This window comes from Lactuca sativa, chromosome 8 (genome assembly GCF_002870075.4).
Source record: "Lactuca sativa cultivar Salinas chromosome 8, Lsat_Salinas_v11, whole genome shotgun sequence".
In the NCBI taxonomy this organism is placed as follows: domain Eukaryota; kingdom Viridiplantae; phylum Streptophyta; class Magnoliopsida; order Asterales; family Asteraceae; genus Lactuca; species Lactuca sativa.
The window spans coordinates 72,157,756-72,179,746 of NC_056630.2; the positions used below are offsets into that span (position 1 = coordinate 72,157,756).

Sequence of the window (21,991 nt, forward strand, 5' to 3'; positions counted from 1 at the left end):
CGTGTGAATTACAAACACTTTCCCCTACCCTGTCCATGATGAAATTATCAGTTAGCTTAATACAACTCGTCACCATCATTATTCTCAACTAATGATGCATAAAGTTTCAAGTTTGAAGACCATATATACCTTTCATCATATGTTAACACCAATCTATCTTGTGCCAATGCTTTAGATGCTAATTATGTTTTAGGTGGACCCATGTTTACACCAAAAGACCATTTCCATCATTAACCGGACTCATTTTCAAAAACTCAGACACATCAATTGATAAGTGGTTAACAACTAGTAACTTTTATTTGATTATAATGTTATCTACTTATCATGAATTTCCCAAGTAGTCGGTGCTTTAATTTTAACGTAGCAAAGCAATATATGAATTTAAATAGTGCCAGGCATACATGGATTACTCGATAAACACACACTGGGGACCAATCCCCTCTCAAAGCATCGATTAAATGTCCTCATCCTCCTGTTAGACTTCTTTTTGTATACACATCATTAGACTTATTCCCCCCTAATTACATTCGTTTATAACACACATAACAACATATTAACTTCAAAAAAAATGTTTAAGTGACTCATCTAGCTATACTAATTCAAAAAACTACACAACTTTGACTAAATTAGGTCAAAATAAGTTAATAACATTCCAGATTAGAGATGGCAAAAAAACCCGTACCCAACGGGCACCCGAAACCCTAACCCGAGTTGACCAGGTAAATCCCCGATTTGACCGGGGATGTGTATTACCCGAATATAAAAAGCGGGGATGGGGATGGGGATGGTTTTACCTGTCAGGTACCCATACCCGTACCCGAACCGGCCCCGATGGGTACCCGATATATATATATATATATATATATATATATATATATATATATATATATATATATATATATATATATATATATATATATATATATATATTATTTATGTTTTTATTTTTAATAATGCATAAGCAAATGTTCATTAAACAAAATAAGGTTTTCTAACAATCAAACGTATGGTTTTGGGAAGACTTTTTATGTCTTTTTTTGCAAAAAATGATTTAATTTGTAACCTTGAATGTTATTGTTCGTGTTTGAAGACATTCAGTGATTATAGTGTTATATATTAGTTGTGTTAGTTTTTGTTTTGTTGGTTAATATATAATTATGAGTAATTTTTCATATAAGTTCAAAACTTTGTAACGGGAAAAAATCCCCGATTACCCATTGGGGATCCCCGATACCCATTGGGGATGGGGATGGGGATAGATTTTTAATCCCCCGATGGGGATGGGGTCGGGTATGGGGATGGGGATAGAGATTCGGGTATGGGGATGGGGAACACGAAACCCGGTATACCGGTACCCATTGTCATCCCTATTCCAGAATAGATCCACATTTTTCTTAGCTTATTGGTAAAAATTCAGTCAATAACTTGTAGAAAACTTCATTAACACTTCAATTTATTTATTGATAACCTATAATTTATCAATTTATGAGTTTGAGGAACGTACCTCAAATTTCCAGCAAGACGGAACTTTAGCAGACTCCTTTACGGACCGAAGTGTGGGTCGGCAGGTCTACGATACGCCTGCTCGTCTTTCATTAAGCCCAAAAAAAGCTGTGGCAGCCCAAAAGCCTTGAAACAGCCCATTCTCTTCTGGGCCCATGGCTTTTACAAATTAACGTGGGCTTCCGTTCAAATCTATGGGTTATATATATTCGAATCAATATCGTTAAAAGATAAGCTATGTATCTTTGAACTATATATTCATTTAAACCTCCAAACTTTTTAATTTATTACAATTAGTTAATATATTAATTGAAACATGTTACCTATATAAAAACATTATTTTTCATGTTTTGTTATCTATACTTGTTATCTTTTTATACTTTTAAATTTTGTTAGGTAGAATACATAAAAATAAAGAAAAATATTGTAGTTGTCATATGTCTAAAAGAAACTATTCAATGATGAAATGCATTGTGACGATACATCTTCTTCGGGTATATCAAAAATTCAAAAAATCAAGTCACTTGATTGATTTAAAGCAAATATTATCAAAACTTCAAAGTCAGTTAAATTATACGGTCTCAAGTTTCTTTCTATGTTTTGTAATTTTTGAAATTTATTTTAGATGATATTTTTATGTTTCATATATTACAAATAGAACCTATAAATACATTCTTGTTTTAGATTATAAGCGTGAAAGATCTTGAAGCAACAAACAATCAACGTTGATGTAAATTTAATGATGTAGGATCATTCTTTAAGTATAAAAGTATTGTTTCTCAATAAATTAAGTGATTAGTCAATTGTACTATAATGTTATGATTGTAACGGAAATGGTTAGAGATGTTAGGGGTGTTTATTGACACATGTAATCTAGACTTTTACCATGTTCTAATATAACATGAATAAGCTACGAATACTGGCATGAATAATACATGTTATTTTAGATATTTAATTAGTTCTTTTTGGAAAACAAAAATATTTTTATGATCATATACATAAAAGACTACTTTATATTTTGTTACTTTATAAAAACCATTGTGATTTGAAAATTTTCTAAAAAATCATTAATGAATAGAAATTTTGGTTTTAACTCAAATTTGAGTTTTGTCATATTAGTAGTAATGACTAATAATGTGCTATAATAAATCAGTATTGGTGTTTTCTTAAAAAAAAAAATAAATAAATAAATAAATAAATAAATTCAAGTGAGATACTAAAAAATAGGCAATGAGTTGCGAAATATATAATCCAAACCAATGTTTTTAGTTGTAAATATATCATTTAATTATTAATACATTTGAAATAATAGCAAATCAAAACTGTTATTTATTTTTACGCTTAAAACATAATGCTTTTTATATAATAACTCATAGTTTTATATAATTTCTTTTATATAAATAACTAGTGAAGAACTCCGCTTTGTGGGGTTGGATACGCCAAAGAAATGGATAAAACGGGAAGATTTTATTGAGATACGTTCAACTGTAAAATCATGAACATTATCCTATCTTTACCCAAAAAGTGCAGCCTCTATGAAGAGTATTAGTCATTTACATCCATTCATACAGAAATTCATTCAGTCAAAATCCAAGATTCTAACAAAGGGCAATGTACTTTGTGGGTCATTGGATTCTCCATTTTCTTTACCATCTTCAGAGTCCTCCTAGAAAAAAAAATCAAAATGCTATTAAGGACACTGTAAGTTATCAGTCACTAATTAATATTACTGATACCAAAATGTGAGTAGAATGTTAATATGGATAATAATCTATAAGTAAAATGCCATTATGTGTGAAAATGAGAGCTAACCCCTTCAAAAGAATTGGTGATGAAATTTGTTTGCTCAAAAATAAGCATAATTGTTCTTTTACCGCCACCATCACCCACCACCACCGCCACCACCTACCCCCGCTGTCACCACCACCACCCTCATCCACCTACTGTTACCGTCACCGCCACCATTACCACACATCAAATAGAACCTAAATGATTTTATTTATGTTTTTGTTATGAAACAAGAAAAATTCAAGTCTTTACTCCCTTTATACATATATTCAACTGGTAGTGTCATGCATATAGAACCCTGTAAAATTAATGAATAAAAAGCATATTTCTTTTAATTATGGAAAGATTAAGATAAAAAGAACACAACTGAACCAATATCAGCAACATATCAAAACAAGACTTTAAATCCATAGTTAGCAACAATGTAATATAAAAAAAGGAAATGGGGTAATCAACTGGTGAACACTCACATGTATTGCCTCCAACTTGCATTTCTTCTAATTACTTTAAAAAATCTACCTATAGTTTACTCACTTTAATGTTTACCTAAATGTTGAAATATTACTCATAGTTCTAACAAACAAAAGTACCCTAAGAGATAATATACCACAAAGAAATTCACCACAAATGTAAGTATCTTCCTACTTGGTTTAGTCTCAAATACCTAAAAAAAATTGTAAAAAATATTTACCAAATGATGGTGCGAATTAATACTACTTTCATATGAAGAGAATAATTTTTAATATTGGGATGATTACTGTCTTGATTTTATCCATGGTCCCATGGTCACAAAAAATATCGATAAATGCATGTAAGATAAGAGAGTTCTGATGTGGCTGTAAAAAGAGTAGAACCCACAAAAGATAATTAGAAATACAAAAAATTAATTTTAATAAATAGCATAATATATAGAAACTCACCAATAGGGTAATGACAATGCTATTAAGGGGTTGTTTGATTTGTTCTGACTAGGTCCAGTCAGAAGGTTTTACTGAATCGGTCCACAATCAGAATGTTTGATAAAAGCATTGAGGCCCTTACTCGGTCTGTTTAACCCCTGGTTGGGTCCAAAGAAAAAACATAGTTGTCCGAGTCATTTTCTTTATTTTCCCTTCGTGCTGTTTGAGGCTTTGACACTTTCCTCTCGATTGGCTTGCTCCGCCACTCCTCCCCTGTTTCTCCCTCTTCAGCTTTTGTCTTCGTCGGAGTCTGCCATCACCGTAGTCTACAAAATACCCCATCTTTGAAGCCTTGAAATAGCGAATGTAGTGCAGCAAGCCAACATCGTTAAAATTGTAGATATCCCATCTTTGGTTTATCAGTTTATTTGATTTTGATTTCTTATTTCTGATTTTCTTCGTGATTTCTGATTTTGTTTGGTGAATAGCCAATTATGGTTATGTGCTTTAATAATCTTGAACAGGGAAAGATTTTTTTTTCTTTTTTAGATTTAAACCGATTTTTCCCCATTTTAGATGGAAGTGGTTAGGGTATATCATTTTGTTCTAGTTATAATTTGATGGTTGAAATTGAATGTAAAGTCGGTTTGTGAAATGAGGGACCATACTAAAATGAGAATGCAATTAAAAATGTATGTAGAGCCAAACCTGGAGCATGGAGTGTAGTAATAAGTCACCACCAAGTGGACCTACTTTGTAGCCAGCATGAAGCGAGAGTTTCCACAACCATTTACACTTTGAAATATCTCCAAATCTTTCAAGTGACAAACACTCATCCGCCATTAGAATAGCTATACTTGATGGGAGCTCTGACAATTCTGCAAGGCTTAGGCAGTTTGTCACATTGAGAAATTTGAGCCTAGGAAGTCTCAAGAGACTAAAACATAATCGTGAAAACCTATTTGCTGAAAGATCGAGTTCTTGCAAGTTGGGCAATTCCCAAACAGAAGAGCTGATGTCTTCATCTCCCAAATTGCACAAGCTGAGATTCAACGTTCTTAAGTCTCTGCGAAAAAAGCATAATCGTATGTGGTTCATGTTGTTACGAGGTAAAGAAGACCCCTCTAACCAATATTTTACATTAATGCCCTTTCCTGGTTTCTGAACTTCTGTAACACCACTACTATCTAAATGAAGATGTGGTAAATTGTCCATCTTCTCTTGTTGGATCTCTGAGAGCTTAAAAAGTCCAGGGCACTCTGAGAATGAAAGGGTCTTGAGTTTCTTTAGTCGGGTAATGGGTGGAAACCTCTTAAGTCTGGAACAAGTTTCTATAGATAAGAAAACAAGCCTTTCCAAATGTCCAATCGATGGATGAATCTCTTCTAAATGCGAAGATGCAATGAGTTTGAATCTTTCAAGATTCGGAAGTCCACGAAAATCAGGTGTGATGAGTAGGTTATCCAAACCATAAAGTTCTATGATTTTTAAAGTTGGCAGATTCTGTAGTATACAAGTGCCAACAAGTCAAAAGTGTCAAGGTGATAAGAATTGAATTAGAATAGGCACACTAATTCCTTCCATACTATTTCTATATGGGATAATAATGAAGCAAAACTCATTCCTTCCATCCATATATGGAAATCACTTTAAGTGTTTGATTGTTTGATTAACTATCTAAAAGTCATTTAAAAAACAAATAATATAAGAGTTTTGAACCAAAATCTATGAAATCAATGCTGTATGATAGTTATCAATCAACAAAAAACCAAAGCATAGCAAAATAATCATATACTAGCTATTTTAAGAAAAAACAAAACAAAACGAATTTTTGTATTATGTTAAGACAAAAGGATTTTTTTTATGGAGGGTGAGAGGTTACATAAATCCCAAGGATTACAATGACTAACGTGTAAATATCATATCAAACAAGTTATAATTTAAAAAGTTTATTGTTATCAACAGTTCAACACAAAGGACATGTATACAATAAAGGTCCATGCTCTCAATACTATAGCAAGTTATAAAAAGATACAACCGAAGTTGTTTGATGACCATAACTCATTTCTGTATAACTTCTTAGAATTTACTGTCGTTTAGTCAGGTTTATAATTCATCATCAACTTTGTTTTCATCTGTTAATTAGAGATAAACCATAAGAATTACCTTATAACCCTCCCAAAGTTGTTTTTGCAAACTGTCGTGCAATATTAGACAACAAAGCTTTCTTTGTGGAAATTTAGTAAGCAATGGACTTGCAAGATCACCTTGCCAATCAATCCACCTAAGGTTCTTCGTGTTTGCAACAACTGGAGGAAGATGTGATAATCCATATATAGTACCAGAATCATATCTTATTGCTTCAATCATGTCAACTTCCTGTGATGGAGGAACAATATGGTGTCAGGATTGATTTAAAAGTATTTCTTTATAATAAATCATGCAAAGCTAGCTTAGAGATTACCGTGGTTGCATCCATAGCACATATTGTTAGAACATCTTCCCTCTTCCAGACTCTACTATGTAACTCAGGATAGTTAGGGTCTTCCCCTCGAACAATGTGGTGTCCCAGTTCTTGCACCAGATCATGCATATCAAACCTTCCATCCAAAATGGTTATGAGAGCCTTTTGTACCAACACCTTCACTCCTATACCAGGATGAAAACCACAAGCATCAAGGATCTCCATTGCCCTATCTTTCTTCTCCCACCTAAAAAAACATGCAATATCAAGGAACAAGTCTTTCTCAACCTTTGTAAGTCCATCAAAGCTGATTTTTAGCTTTCCCACAATATCATCATTTGGGATCTGTTTCAGTCTGGCTAAAGCACTCACCCACTCATCAATGTCTTTGTCAGACAGAAAAGGACCGAGAACTGTAAGTGCTAGTGGGAGCCCCCCAGCATAAGAAACAACATCTTTTGAAAGCTGTTCATAATCTTCCTTAGGTCTGTTATCCTGGGGTGCAAGCTTGCAAAAGAGCTTAATAGCCTCATCATCATTTAACAACCTAATGTTGTGCATCAATTTTACTCTATGTGCATTTAATAAATGCTTATCTCTAGTTGTGATTATAATTCGGCTTCCTTCACCAAACCAATCATGTGATCCAGCTAATGCTTTTAGTTGGACAAGGTGATCAACATCATCCAGAACAATCAAGACCTTTCTACGGCATAACCTATCCACTATCATGCGTTTTCCTTCCTCAATGCTCCCAACCTTCACTTTATTTTGCTTCAAAACACCAGAAAGAATTTTTTCTTGCAAATTTTCCAAACCATACTTACTTGATTTCTCTCGAATATTTTCAACAAAGCAGCAACCATCAAAGTTGTTAGAGATTTCACTATAAATAGAAGATGCAAGAGTAGTCTTACCACCACCTCCAACCCCCCATATTCCAATCATACTCACACCGCCTGACCCGATTTTTAACTCTGATTTCAAGCGCTGCATGCGAGTCTCTATTCCAATCAGGTTGTCATTCACACTTGAAGTTACTGGATGCAACATAGGTAAAATTGTGTTGACAATTTCTTTGATAAACTTGGATTCATGCCTACATTAGTAATTATACATGGATAGTTAACATATGCTCACAAAGGAGGTAATTTGTTTCATGCTCTATATATGAACTAAAGAAAAAGAGTCCTAAATACCCTTTATATTTTACATTCAAAATAGAATTTGCACAACTAATATCAAAAGTAGTTTGAATTTTGAAACAATTTTCTTGGGAAATATACAATATCTTTAAACAGATAAATAAAAACTAAAGCAATATGGATTTGTCATAACTTGAAGTGAGGCGTTAAGTACAGAATTAGATTAGAAGTCAATGAATGTGGGATATCTTTTAACTTGCCACATGGATGTGGGATATCTTTTAACTTGCCAAAATTATTATGTGATCTAATCAAAGCCTCTCTATTTATCAACATCATAAAAATATCTGAAATATGTGTATAAAAAGCCTATAAAGGACAAGTATAAATGTCTTTGAGAACACACATGTCAGAAGCATATGACACAAAAACAAAGAAGAAAATAACCTGTTGGCAATGTCCTTCGATTCCCACCCAGCAATGTTACTTGCATCCACAAGGGTTTTTCTCCAAGATTCAACCTTGGTCTTGTTCTCCAACTCATGTTTGGTAAACGCTTCTGCATACTTCCCTTTTTGCTTTCGTAATTCAGAGGGATCCACATCATAAAATATGGGTAGAATGATTTGGCCCCTAGTATTCTTGCAGTTCATAATATACACAAGTTCATCTAAGCACCACGATGAGTTTGCATAGTTTTCAGAGAATACAATGATGGCAATTTGTGATTCTTCGATTGCCTTCATAAGCGATGGACCGATTGATTCACCCCGAGTAAGTGTTTCATCGTCCTTATAAGTGTATATCCCATTTTGTTCAAGTGCTGAATAGAGATGACCCACAAAAGAATTGCGAGTATCTTCTCCTCTAAAACTAAGAAAAACATGGTACTTCCATGACCGGAAAGAAAAGGCCGGAGCAGAAGGAGAAGACGATGAGGAAGATGCCATCAATGTATTGATTTGTTGAGATAGAAGATGTATATATACAAAGATGAGAGTTTCCAAGAATATCTTAACACATGATATTTTCAATATAAAGTGAGTTGTTTTCCCATTGATGATTTGCTGAGATAAAATATATGTGGTTGAGCGCTTTATGGAATGAATTATATTATTTCCAAGAAATTTCCAATTAAGCAAAAAGCTCAAGAAATATCTTACAGTTGACCTTTTCTAAAATTCAGATAACTGTAAATTTTATAATAATAATAATAATAATAATAATAATATTATTATTATTATTATTATTATTAAAATGGTTGAAAATCTTTATTTACACAGTAATGTTTCCCTTAATTTTGTCATCCAAACACCATTTTCATAGAAATTTAGATTATAATTCCACCACATTCCCTCATAAAATACGCCCTAGTTTTTATCATTTTCAGGTTCACGCCAATACATGCTATATATATATATATATATATATATATATATATATATATATATATATATATATATATATATATATATATATATATATATCCCCTCGTAACCCGTTACTTTTTATTTTGTCTAGAAAATTCTTTGATTTGTAAAAAAAATCCAGATAATCCAAGAGACTTATACCTCGTGTTTTAGTAGCTTGTACCTGACGTGGAGAAAGAGGAGATGAGACGATCAGGAAAAAGCCAGCAAAACGAGCCGACAACATCCCCCACCAATAGGTGGCGGTAGCATCACTATTGTCTATTGCCTATAGGGACCCAAAATCAAACCCGTAGCATAGCAATTACTAAATTCAAAATCTTATCCGTAGATGACTAAACCAAAATTAAAACTCAAAACAGTGAACAAAAATCAATAACCCCTTGTTTGCCATTGTGGAACCCCAAATAACACTATAAGAAAACAAAGCATCAGTGGCGACGTCTTTAGCGGCGACACCTAGCAATAGCGGCGACATGTAAATGACTCGTTAGATGTCGCCGCTAATGCTTTGTTTTAGCGATCCGCGTCATTCTCACCCCATCCGTCCGATTTGTTTTCAATCTAACGGCTGTTGAGGAAAGCGGAAAGGCGCGCTGACTTTTCCCTCCATTTGTCGCCGCTAATGCTAAACGCAGATATCCTTCACAGATTACCTTTCTGTCATTTTTTTCTTACCTTTATCTCGTTTTTCTCTCTTTCTTTCTTCAATATTGCGAATTTTTTCCAACTTGGTGGACTAGAAATTGCTTGTTGGACCGGTGCTAGCCCCTCCTTCCCCCAAGACAACCACAATACCGCCACAGCCCCAAAAACCGGCGATATTTAGCCAAATTCCGAAATTGCCCCATCAAGGTCGAATTCCTCCTTTTTTTTATGAATTTTCTCTTTTGATGTTAATTTAGATGATAAATTGTGAGTATTTTTCAATTTTGTTGAGTGATGATGTTTGTATTTTGAGATATGAAGTGGTTATGCATTTTGTTGGATTGTGTGTATTTTGTTGGATTGTGTGTTTTTTTCAGATTTGTGGGAATTTTATTATGCATTTTGTGTATGTTTTGAAATTTATGTTTAGATTACATTGGCTTAAAAATACAATTTGACATGAATATATACATTTGTTGGATTATAATATATGTTTATACCACATTGCCTTAAAATGAAATTTAGATGTATGAAATTGGATTAAATTGGAATATGCAAGTTGGATGTATACATTTGACTTAATTGTATGAAATTGGATGAAATTGGAATATGAAAATTTGGATTAAATTGGAATATGCAAATTGTATGAAATTAGATGTATACATTTGGCTTAATTGTATGAAATTGGATGAAATTGTATGAAATTGGAATATGCAAATTGGATGTATATATTTGGCTTAATTAGGTTATTAATAGCAACTTACTCCTATTAATGTATTGTATATGGTTTCATAGTGCTTAATTTTGTTAATGACTTAATGTTTGGTTTTAATGGGATGAAATTGGCTTAATTGTAATTTATGTATACATTTTGTTTAATTGTATGAAATTACTTTAAAAAATTAAACTAATAACAAAAATTAAAATATTAAATTAATTAGAAAATAAAATTAATTTACCTTTAGAATCAAATTAATGTTAATATCAAAATAAAATAAAATTACTTTTTTAATTAATTGTAAAATCAACTTAAAGTAGTTTTAAAATCAAGTTAATGTTAATATTAAAATAAAATAAAATTACTTAAAAAAGTTAAACTAATAGCAAAAATTAAAATATTAAATTAATTAGAAAATAAAATTAATTTACATTTAGAATCAAATTAATGTTAATATTAAAATAAAATAAAATTACTTTTTTAATTAATTGTAAAATCAACTTAAATTAGTTTTAAAATCAAGTTAATGTTAATATTAAAATAAAATAAAATTACTTTAAAAAATTAAACTAATAATAAAAAATTAAAATATTAAATTAATTAGAAAATAAAATTAATTTACCTTTAGAATCAAATTAATGTTAATATTAAAATAAAATAAAATTACTTTTTTAATTAATTGTAAAATCAACTTAAAGTAGTTTAAAATCAATTTAATGTTAATATTAAAATAAAATAAAATTAGTATTTCAAAATTTGTAGGTATTACAGTTCTCCCGCCTTGAAACAGATTTTGTCCCCAAAATATGACAAGGGAAAACAACTCAGGCTCATCTCTCCTAGTTTCATCTTCAAATTCTCAAAAAACAGTGTCACCTCAAGTAGTTTCCTAACAAACATAATCTAATGTCTCCTCATCTTTAGCATCATCATCTTACAGCAGAAAATATCCCACATTATTGTTTCCTAGATTTCGTTCTCTTTGGATCACAACGGATATGTACACAGTTATAATTTAATGTCAACATCTATCTCTCACAGATAAAGCCTTCACGATTCTTCACCAAGTCACTATTATATTACAACTTTCACAATTACACCATTTATCATAAAATTCACTCATAATCATCGTTCGGTATAAGTCCATTAATTTACCATCCTATAAACTTACAACCCTAACCTATTAGTTTCATATCGCTTATCTTTACAAACCTGCCTGCCCAAAACTACAGATGATATATGGGTCTACATCATACTTCCATTAAGCCTAAGCCTATGACTCCATCTCATTTCAATTACCACTCAATATATATTGAGTGGTCAATATACTATAATGGTTTGTCCATTTAACCCCTCACTTTGCAATAATAGTTCATTTTACCCCTTAATTTTATTTTAGTTTTAAATAAATTTTATTTTTTTAACACATATTTATTTCTATTAAACATTACAAACATTTATATATTATAAACCATAGTAAAGTTTAATACAAACCATAGTTATTAAAATATGATATGTTTAAGAACAACCAATTAAACGAAAGGGTTTCATAAAACATTTTAGATAGATAGTGATCAATTAGGTAAACTGCTAAAAAAAAATTATCATAGAGGTTAACCATTGGAGATGCAATTTAGTTAAAGGTCAAAGATAATAGATAGATGATGTGACAATAACTTTAAGTGATAACATAGGTTTATCATTGGAGATGCTCTAATTTGAGTAAATTAGATTAAAATACGTTTCTGACAATCCAGATCAACACTATTCTTAACTTGTTATAAAAATTTACCAAAAAACTTGTATAAAACTGCATTCATACTTCAATTTCTTTATTGATAGCTTATACTTTATCAATTTATCAGTTTGAGGAACATACCTCAAATTTCAAGCAACACCAGACTTTAGTAGACTCCCTTTCTAAGGTCTTTACTTTGCAATCAACTTAGTTTTGCAAGCTTATACTTCGATTTCTTCCTTAATTTCTTGTTTCAACTTGAATCAATTTGAGTTAGTGGATACCTTTCTCCACCGTTTCACACATCTCTCTGTCAACGAGGGAATAATGAGAAAGTAATTATATAATTTCCTACATATTTATTCTAAGTTTTGGAGTTTCAACATTTGGTAGTCACACTTCTATATTTGACATTTTCGCCTCCAAAACCTAAAAATTTCATAAATATCAAAAAATTATATTTCATGCTAATTTGTCAAATAACCCAAAACTTAAAACACCTCTGAACAAGGTTTTTAGAAAATTTTTTACATGACTTACTATTTGTCTAAGGCAGTGTTTGGCAAAAAGCTTATTGCTTATTAGTTTATATAATAAGTTAGATTGAGGTAATTTATGAAAAAATGGCTTATTAGTGGTTTCCCACCGCAATAAGCTATTTTTCTCCAAACACTTTTTTAGCTTATAGCGGTGTGTAACCGCTAATAAGCTGATAAGCTCCTTAAATAAGCTTAGCCAAACATCCCCTAATTCTTCCTTAAAAGCTTGTTTTTGCATAAACATGCTTAATCATCTATCCACTTACCAATTTTATGTTCTTTTTCTATCCATTATTTTAATCCCATTTCAATTTTATCCTCTTGATCATACTTAAATTATAATTTTATTATTCTTTTACTTTTTAATATGTACTATTAAATATATACAAAATACAAATAAATACTTTATTAACTGCATAATCAAAGTTAGAGCCACTAAAAAAAAACAAGAAATCTGTTCCAACCACAAATTTGAGATTCTTTAATACCAATTATGTTTGCATATGAGTTTTCAAATCTATTCTACTTTCCAAAATTGATGGAAAGAACATTCTTTTGAAAACGATTTTATCTTGGTAAAATTGTTGAGAGTTAGAAACAGACAAATTTAGCCAAAATTCTTAATTAGTTACCAAGAAATAGCGAAATTTTAAGGAAATGACCCAAATAACCAACAAAATTGCAGTTGGGACTTCATGGGCTACGATGTCGTGTATTAGGCTGCGATCTCCCCTAAAGCCCATCTCTGTTAAGTTCAAGTCTAGTGCACTAGTAAGATTCATCATACTTAGTTGTCACACAATGGTGGCAAATAATCTATTATGAATCATACGAATAATAAGTATTTTCTGGAAAGTATCTTATTTTAGGAAATTATCTTGTTTCAGTTTTTAAATTTGGTAATTAGGATCATTTAGTATTTGAGTCGATTTGGGTGATCTTGTTTCCTAATTAGAGTCCTTTGTTTATCCCTATTTAAAGGGTAGTCGTTCATGAAATAAAATTATGCTTGAAGTCAACTGTTTTTAATATCTTAGAATAGTTTAACCTAGTCTCCTCTCAATAGGAGATTAGGTGTTAGTAATACTCACGGATGTAGGAAGCACAACAGGTCCTGTAACGAGATCTAGATCTCGGGTCATAACAAATTTGGTGTCAAAGCCACTCGTGATGGCGACTCCTGCAGAAGATTTGATGAAAAAGTTAGAGGAATTCAAGATTCGACAGGAACAGAGAAATAACGAGATTAAAGGGGCGATTGCAGACTTACAAGCTAAATATGTGTCCCTGGAAGAAGGTTTGTCAAAACAGACAAACTCTAAAAACAGATCAGAAGCCAGCGTGGAGGAAGAAGGTGAACAACAATTTGAAGACAACAACGAACCCAACCAGGGTAGAGGCAAGGGTATTAATTTGGGCGTGCAAGAAGGAAGGGGATTCATATCCTCAACGGGGGTAGGACGAGGACGAGGAGAGTTTGGGATAAACCCTAACAACGCAGGGAAGGGGTTTGGAATAAACCCTAACAGCACAGGGAAGGCACATGAATCAGAATCATGGAGGAGTACTTACCAACCGAAGTTCAAATATAAGTGGGATCCTTTAAAAGGTGAAGCGTCAACACATAATCGAAAAGTTGATCAAGAGCCTATGTATCAAAGGAGGACAGAACCAGAACAGGGGTTCAAAATATGGGACGAAACTGATGAAGTCAATGGGTATAAAGCAACTAGGGTGCCGAGATTTACAAAGATGGAGTTTCCAACTAATGATGGCAAGGACGACCCCCTGGCTTGGCTACAGAAGTGCGAAGATTTCTTTGAAGAACAACAAACTCGAACTGAAGCAGGGGTTCGTTAGGCAACCTTTGTTCTTCAAGGCAAGGCAAGCAACTGGTATCGGAATTTGAGGCAGATGAAAGGACAACCAACCTGGAACGAGTTTGTGGAGGAGTGCAAAATTCGTTTTGGGCCTCCGATGAGTATGAACCCGCTAGGAGAACTAACGCAACTCAGGCAAACCGGCACGGTGGAAGATTATTGTGCAAGTTTCGAGTCTCTATTAGGAAGAACGACCGGAGTAACTCCAGAACAAAGCATGTGGCACTTTTGTGCGGGGCTAATAAATGTGATAAGATATGAGGTTGAATTTGCGAGACCCATAACTCTATACTATGCCATGAATCTAGCTAGAAAAATTGAGCTAAGGGTGGCCGAAGCAGGACAACCAATAGGGGTCGGGCCTACGGGAAACCAAACCTCAGCTGGAAGCCAAAAACGAGAGTCTGCAGGAAAAGCGGGAGCTGGAAACTACAAAACTGAAACACTAAATCCGGCCTAAAAAAAACTAACGGCTGTAGAAATGGCAGAGAGGCGGGCAAAAGGCTTGTGCTTCAACTGTGATGAAATATTCTCGATTGGGCATAAATGTGTCAAGCTCTTTTGCATCATGATGGACAATGAGGAAGATGACGCTAATGGATGACTATTGAACTTGAGGACAAGCTCAATGCGTAGGACGGGAGTTGTCACAACCGGAAATTTTGTGGCATGTAACCTATACATTCAAGCTAATGTGAATCAAAAACTTAAGAACAGGATTGACACCTACTATTATAACATCAAAAACTTCAATCAAATACATCATATAAGTACTACAAATAGTCATCAAACAACTGGAGACCCAGAAGTCCTTGTTTAAGTCCATTTTGGACTAGGACTCCCTTATTGGATCCAAATGGACCAATAAGCTTCCAATTAGACTATCATGGGCTTAGAACCCTAATTGGGCTCTAATTGGACCCACACTAATTTATTTCAACATTTTCGGTCATGTTGGACCTAGAATGAAATGAATTAAAAGCCTTGATACATGAATAACCTAAACTAGTCCAATGAAAATATAAAAAAATTCCACCACATTCCTTTAGACTTAAAACATACCCAAGATTAACTCTAATATTGGGCTTAGGGGAAAAGGCCCAATTTTTTTTTCCTTTCCCTCCCAAAATCTCCGCCCAAGGCCCAAACCCAAGAAAAGGAAGAGAGTTGACTTTGGTTTGCCACCTCATTATTGTCTCTTGGATATCCATGCAATTTAGTCCATATCTCCATGCATATCACTTCAAAGGTCATCTCTTCTTCCTTTCTCTCTCACTCTCGGCCACTTCAAACACACACACACTCACAAAAATCTCTCAAACTCTCTCAAGAACACTCCTCCCTCTCCACTTAAAGATCACGAAATTTAGGGAGCATTCAAGAGGAAATTCCCACAAATTCTTCATCTAAGGTAAGATTATGTTTGGATCTATGACTTAGATTCTTTTTGACATCAAAATCTTTTCCTAATCCATGCAAAAATCGTGATCTTACATCTTAGAAGCATACCAAACTCGAGATCTTCAAGGAAAGAGTGCTAAGGCCAAAAATCACCAAGTTTTCTTCCATATTTTCTTCAAAAACCGAAATCACACACCAAGGTGAGCTTCATACCCCCTATTTTCTGTTTTTATGAGTTTTGTGGGGGGGGGGAATACAAGTGAAAGTGTAGATCTATATATGTTTTTTATGCCTTGTATGATTTCCATGCTTATATGTATGCTTTTGTGTGTTATAATGTTGGATCTAGCCATAAAACCCCTCAAAACCGAGATATACCCTATGTTACATGATTTTAGCATCAAATATATTTCTACATACAAAGTATTTCTAGAAAAATGGCTAAATGGTTTGGTAACAATTTCTTTGGGCTAAAAACACAAATTTTTGGACCTAAAATGTGAAAAATACAAAATTAAGGGCCCAAATTGACATACCACGAATTCTGATGGATGAGGTGTGTTAAAACAATTTCAATAAAACAATTTCTGGAAATATACTCATTTGGAGGATTAAAAACATAAGTTTCAAGCTTAATGGGCTAAAAATGACATTTTCGGCCCAATAAGGCCCATTATGCGAAATTTTCTGTTTTGGAGGGCCAAAACTGTGTTTTTCTGCAAAACAGTGGACTATAAGTGTTCCAAGTCCTTTTCAAAAGTTTAAAATGCTTTTTAAATTTAAAAAGGACCAAAGTTGCAAAAATTTTTACAATTTGGGCCAAAATTGTCAAAATTGCGAAAAAGAAGGGTTATAACCGAGAAAACTGAAATTTCAGGGACTTAAACTGTTTTGATTGAAAAATATGCTGAAAAATATCAATTCCAATAATTTTTGGTGTTAAAATGTCAATAAAATTGATTTAAGGACCAAACCGGAAAGTATTTAATTAAAGGGTTGAAAAAGTAAATTTTACCAACAATGAGGGGCTGAAAACAGAAAACTTTCAAGGCTAATTCAATACATGCAATTTGATCAAACAATGGTACCGCGACTATCGACGAAACACAATACATTACAATACCCAAAAGTCGTTGTTAAACGAATTGGTTTGGTCTCGAACCAATAAAAATTCGAAACTACTAACACGACAACACTATGACACTACGACACTACGACTCATACAAGTAACGTTTGGGAATTCAATATACATGCAAGTGTGCACAGACGTCTACGCACCATCTTTGGGCCCCAAAAGTGTAAAGTCTTGTTTGTTGGGCCTAGCTAGCCCAATGACCTGATCTTAAGGCCCGAAGACCTCTATCTTACGAAGTGTTGGGTTTTACCGATCTGACACAACGTAAATGGACTTTCAATGGCTTGTATACTACTGGTCCCCAAGGGTCCTTTGGTATTGCTAGTAGAGTCTACCTTTTTATGCGAGGCGGGTCTGGGACCCCTCGTACATTTTTATCCCCAACCGGTTAATGGAGTCATCGAGGTCTTTGTGTCCTCTTTCTCTTCGGATGTGGGACTACACATAGTCAGGGCGGTTGGATAACGTGATTAGTACGGACGAAGCCTACGGGATCGTTAGTATAGCTATAAACTGGTCGTTTGTGTAATGCGTGTTTGTAGCAATTAATCATGCTCAAAAATAATCCAACGTCGCCTGGGACTGACACTATACGCTATGCAATGGTTTCAATGTAACTTCATGGAATTCAAGGAATTAGGAAAACATCGGGTTTTCCTAGGGTTTTTTCATTACATACGGATTCGAATGTACACAACTCAAATGAACAATTTTTACAAGTATAGAAACAAACAAGCATACCTATGGATCTTCACAAACGTTTTCAAAAGCTTTTCTTTTCAGAAAATATCGGATTTTCTGGTTGTTTTCAAACGATACGAACATTGTTTTTCTTCAAATACCGCTTATGAACTCACCAACATTTCACATGTTGACGTTTTTCAAAATACTTGTATTCTCAGGGAACCAGTGAGTCGAAGGAAATCGTACTCAGTGATGGCTTGCAGTTTATTTATTAACGAACTGAACAATTTATTTTTGGGAATGTAATGTTTAAACAATGTACTTCATGTAAACTTTATTGGTTGTACTATATTAATGCATGGGGACGAATATTGTTACGTTTCATATATATTCAATGTTATGGTATTCAATTGAGTCACGACAGCCCCCGGACGATTCCGCCGTCTGGTTTGGGGGTGTGACAGGTTGGTATCAGAGCTTTGTTTATAGTGAACTAGCATGTCGAGCCACACATTGATATGCAACTATAAACCAAAAAAAAAAGGGACTAACATAACTCTGAACAAGACGAGTAAATAAAACACACTTGCTTGCATTAGGAATAAGGACCTAACGCCGAATCAAACACAATAATGTTGGTATCTCGGTTAATTCGGGACTGTTCTTAGTGATACCAAGGAGTGAATGTAGCCTGATCAACTACATTCTCTCCAAAGTAAAACTAACACACGTCTTGATGAGATCGGGATAGCTAGGGAACCTAAAACTATACCCTGTATCACCAAAAAGAGAACGTTCGCTTAGTCTGTATAATAGTCATAGTACCCTAGGAATAATGTTAGCATATTTACGTACTCACGCAGACAGCATGGCTGGCTTTCATCACCCTGGAGACCCCTATTTCCCTAATCAGGGAAACAACGGATGGCTAGAGGAGGAGGAGCCTGAGGAAGAGCAGCAGGGTATCCTGTTTCATCAGGTCCTAGTAGCTCACAGGATGCTTGTGGATGAGCCGGGAAAGAATCCAGGGGAAGCACACGACGTCAGACCCGACGAATACGTAGACACTGACTACGAATTTGGAGAGATCGACGATGACGACGAGGAAGGTCAGGTCGGGGACCAGGACCCCGTCCCGCCATGCGAGAACGAGGCACAGCCAGATCACCCCGCTCCACCAATGAACCCCCTAAGAGAGAACCGTTCCCCCGAAGCTGAGATCGCCGCACTGCGACAACAGCTGTATGCTATGGAAGCTCGGGCAGTGCGAGCAAAGCATGAGAGGGATGAGGTTATTAGAGACATGGCAGAGATGGCACAGCTACTGGCGCAACATTTCGGCATATGACCTCGGCACCACCCCCAGGCGCAGCTCATCGCGGTTAGGGATAGACTTATCATAGTAGGTCATTAGGAACTATGCTATGTACTCCGGCTCTATGTTTAAGTGACTACACTACTCATGGAGCCGTTATGCTGTCGGATTAGTGTCACTTATGTATGCTCTTACGAGCAAATTTTCTTGTATTACATGCGGATGATATTAATGAACTGTTGTGTGTTTTGCTATGATATTACCAGTTATTATGTGTTGAGACGTTATGATTGTATGCCCGATGGTAGTAATGTTTAGGTTCGTACCATACACCTAGTTAGTAGGATCACAACCTCACAGAAACCACGTACACTCAACATCTTTCCGTTTCATGACAGAAAGATGCCCCGCCGAGCTACTCGCGGAAATCCCGAACCAACCCCGCCCGAAGTTGACACCACTGCTTTCCAGGCAGTCGTGTCTGCTGCGGTCACAGCAGCTATGGCACAACTTCACCGAGGGAACAACGGAGGAGGCAACGGGCAAGGATCCGGAAGTTCGAACAACGGGACGAATCAAGGACCCACTAAAACGTGCACCTACAAGGACTTCACAAACGCTAAACCACGGACTTTCAACGACACTGGAGGGATGATCACTCTGAAGCGATGGATCGAGAAGGTAGAGTCGGTATTCGAGATATGCGATTGCCCCGAGCAGATGAAGGTGAAGTTCGCGGCCTGTACTTTTGTGGACCAAGCACTCACTTGGTGGAACGGACACGTAGAAGCTATGACGCTCCCTGTCGCCAACTCTATCCCATGGGCAGAAATGAAAGAAATGTTAATGGCTGAGTACTGCCCCCGAGGCGAAATACAAAAGATGGAGCAGGAACTATGGAACCTCACTGTGCAGAATGCGAACATCGATGCCTACATATCGAGATTTAGCGAACTATCTCTGTTGTGCCCGGGTATGATCACATCAGAAGGAAAGAAGGTTGAACGATTCATCTGGGGACTGACATCCCCCATTCAAGGGAATGTGATAGCTGCGAACCCTGAAACGTTTGACAGTGCGAAGAGATTGGCAAAGAGGTTATATGATCATAACAACAAAAAGGGCGAGAAGCCAGTAGAGACTGAGAAGAAAAAGGAGGGTGATGGCAGGAAAGGGAAGAACCACAAGAGGAAGGGGCGTCAGGGCCCCGAGGCCTCTAAAAAGCAGCAGACAGTGGCAGTTAACGCTGTCACTGCACCGGTTCCAGCCACACCACATGCTCCAGCCTCAGCTGCTTCAAATGCTTCAAGACCATATTCCGGTAATTTTCCCAAGTGCAACAAGTGCGGTTTCCATCACCATGGAGAATGTAAGGAGTTCCATTGCACCAGTTGCAACCGAAGGGGACACACTGCAAGGTTCTGCAGGACTTATCCTCCCCAGAATCAAAATCAGGGAAACAACCACAACAACAACAACCACCGCAATAACAACAACACCAATGCCGGCGGCAACAATGCAGGGCCTAGCCACACCTGCTTCGGATGTGGAAGGACGGGGCACTTCCATCGAGATTGCCCTAACAACAACTCAGGAAACAGAGGAGCAGGAAGAATGCTGACTATGGGTCAGAGTGATGCAGTTCAGGACCCCGCAGTTGTGACCGGTACGTTCCTCCTAAACCACACTTATGCATGCATCTTATTTGATACCGGAGCGGAGCAAAGTTTCGTAAGCGAGAAGTTTAAACATTTATTAAAACAACAACCCCAGAAGCTAAATGAAACCTATACGGTGGAAATGGACAATGGGAAAACCGAATCCACTAGGGAGATCTACATCGGATGTACCCTAACCCTCAACCAACACGTTTTTCGAATAGACCTAATGCCAGTATCAATTAGGAGTTTCGATGTGATTATCGGCATGGATTGGTTAAGCCCCCACCATGCTGAGATTATGTGCCACGAGAAGGCCGTTCGCCTTCGTCTCCCAAATCACGAAACCCTAGTAATTTACGGAGACAAACCCAGTATGAATCTTCGTCTCATCTCGTGCATCAAAGCACAAAAACATCTGCGAAAGAACAATTTGGCGTTCTTGGCTCACATAGTGGACAAGACCAAAGAAGAAACTAACATCCAAGATATTCCGGTAGCGTGTGAATTTCCGGACGTGTTTCCTGAAGATCTTCCAGGAGTACCCCCAGAGAGACAGGTTGAGTTCCGAATCGACCTCGTTCCAGGAGCAACTCCTCTCGCTAAATCACCATATCGGTTGGCTCCTGCTGAAATGCAGGAATTGTCCAGCCAACTCAGTGAGCTTCTGGACAAGGGATTTATCCGACCTAGCTACTCGCCATGGGGAGCTCCGGTGCTCTTTGTCAAAAAGAAGGACGGATCTTTCAGAATGTGCATCGATTACAGAGAGTTAAATAAACTCACTGTTAAAAACCGCTACCCACTCCCACGAATCGATGATCTATTCGACCAGCTCCAAGGAGCTAGCTATTTTTCTAAAATAGATCTACGGTCCGGATACCACCAAATCAAAGTCCGAGAAGAGGATATTCCTAAAACCGCTTTTCGAACCCGCAACGGACATTATGAATTCGTCGTAATGCCCTTCGGTCTAACAAATGCACCTGCCGCATTCATGGACCTAATGAATCGAATCTGTCGACCGTTCCTTGACAACTTCGTTA

General features: G+C 35.7%; 1 protein-coding gene across 7 annotated transcripts; it reads right to left on the reverse strand.

The window, feature by feature from the left end:
• Positions 1-2,951: 2,951 nt before the first annotated feature.
• Positions 2,952-8,869, reverse strand: LOC111906315 (disease resistance protein Roq1). Of its 7 annotated transcripts, XR_006185366.1 has the most exons (7): positions 8,247-8,868; positions 6,655-7,753; positions 6,357-6,569; positions 4,899-5,693; positions 4,212-4,541; positions 3,316-3,589; positions 2,952-3,169 (listed from the first exon to the last, which is right to left on the reverse strand). XR_006185366.1 is itself a non-coding variant. In XM_042896921.1 (5 exons), the coding sequence occupies exons 1-5, from the start codon at positions 8,747-8,749 to the stop codon at positions 4,329-4,331; spliced, it is 2,823 nt and encodes a 940-aa protein (XP_042752855.1). In that variant the 5' UTR covers positions 8,750-8,868; the 3' UTR covers positions 2,952-4,328. The 7 variants fall into 7 exon arrangements, 3 of the variants coding, with proteins under 3 accessions (XP_042752855.1, XP_023757849.1, XP_023757848.1); XR_008225320.1 differs by lacking the exon at positions 3,316-3,589; XR_006185365.1 differs by having other exon boundaries at positions 3,316-4,541.
• Between the last annotated feature and the right edge of the window lie 13,122 nt (positions 8,870-21,991).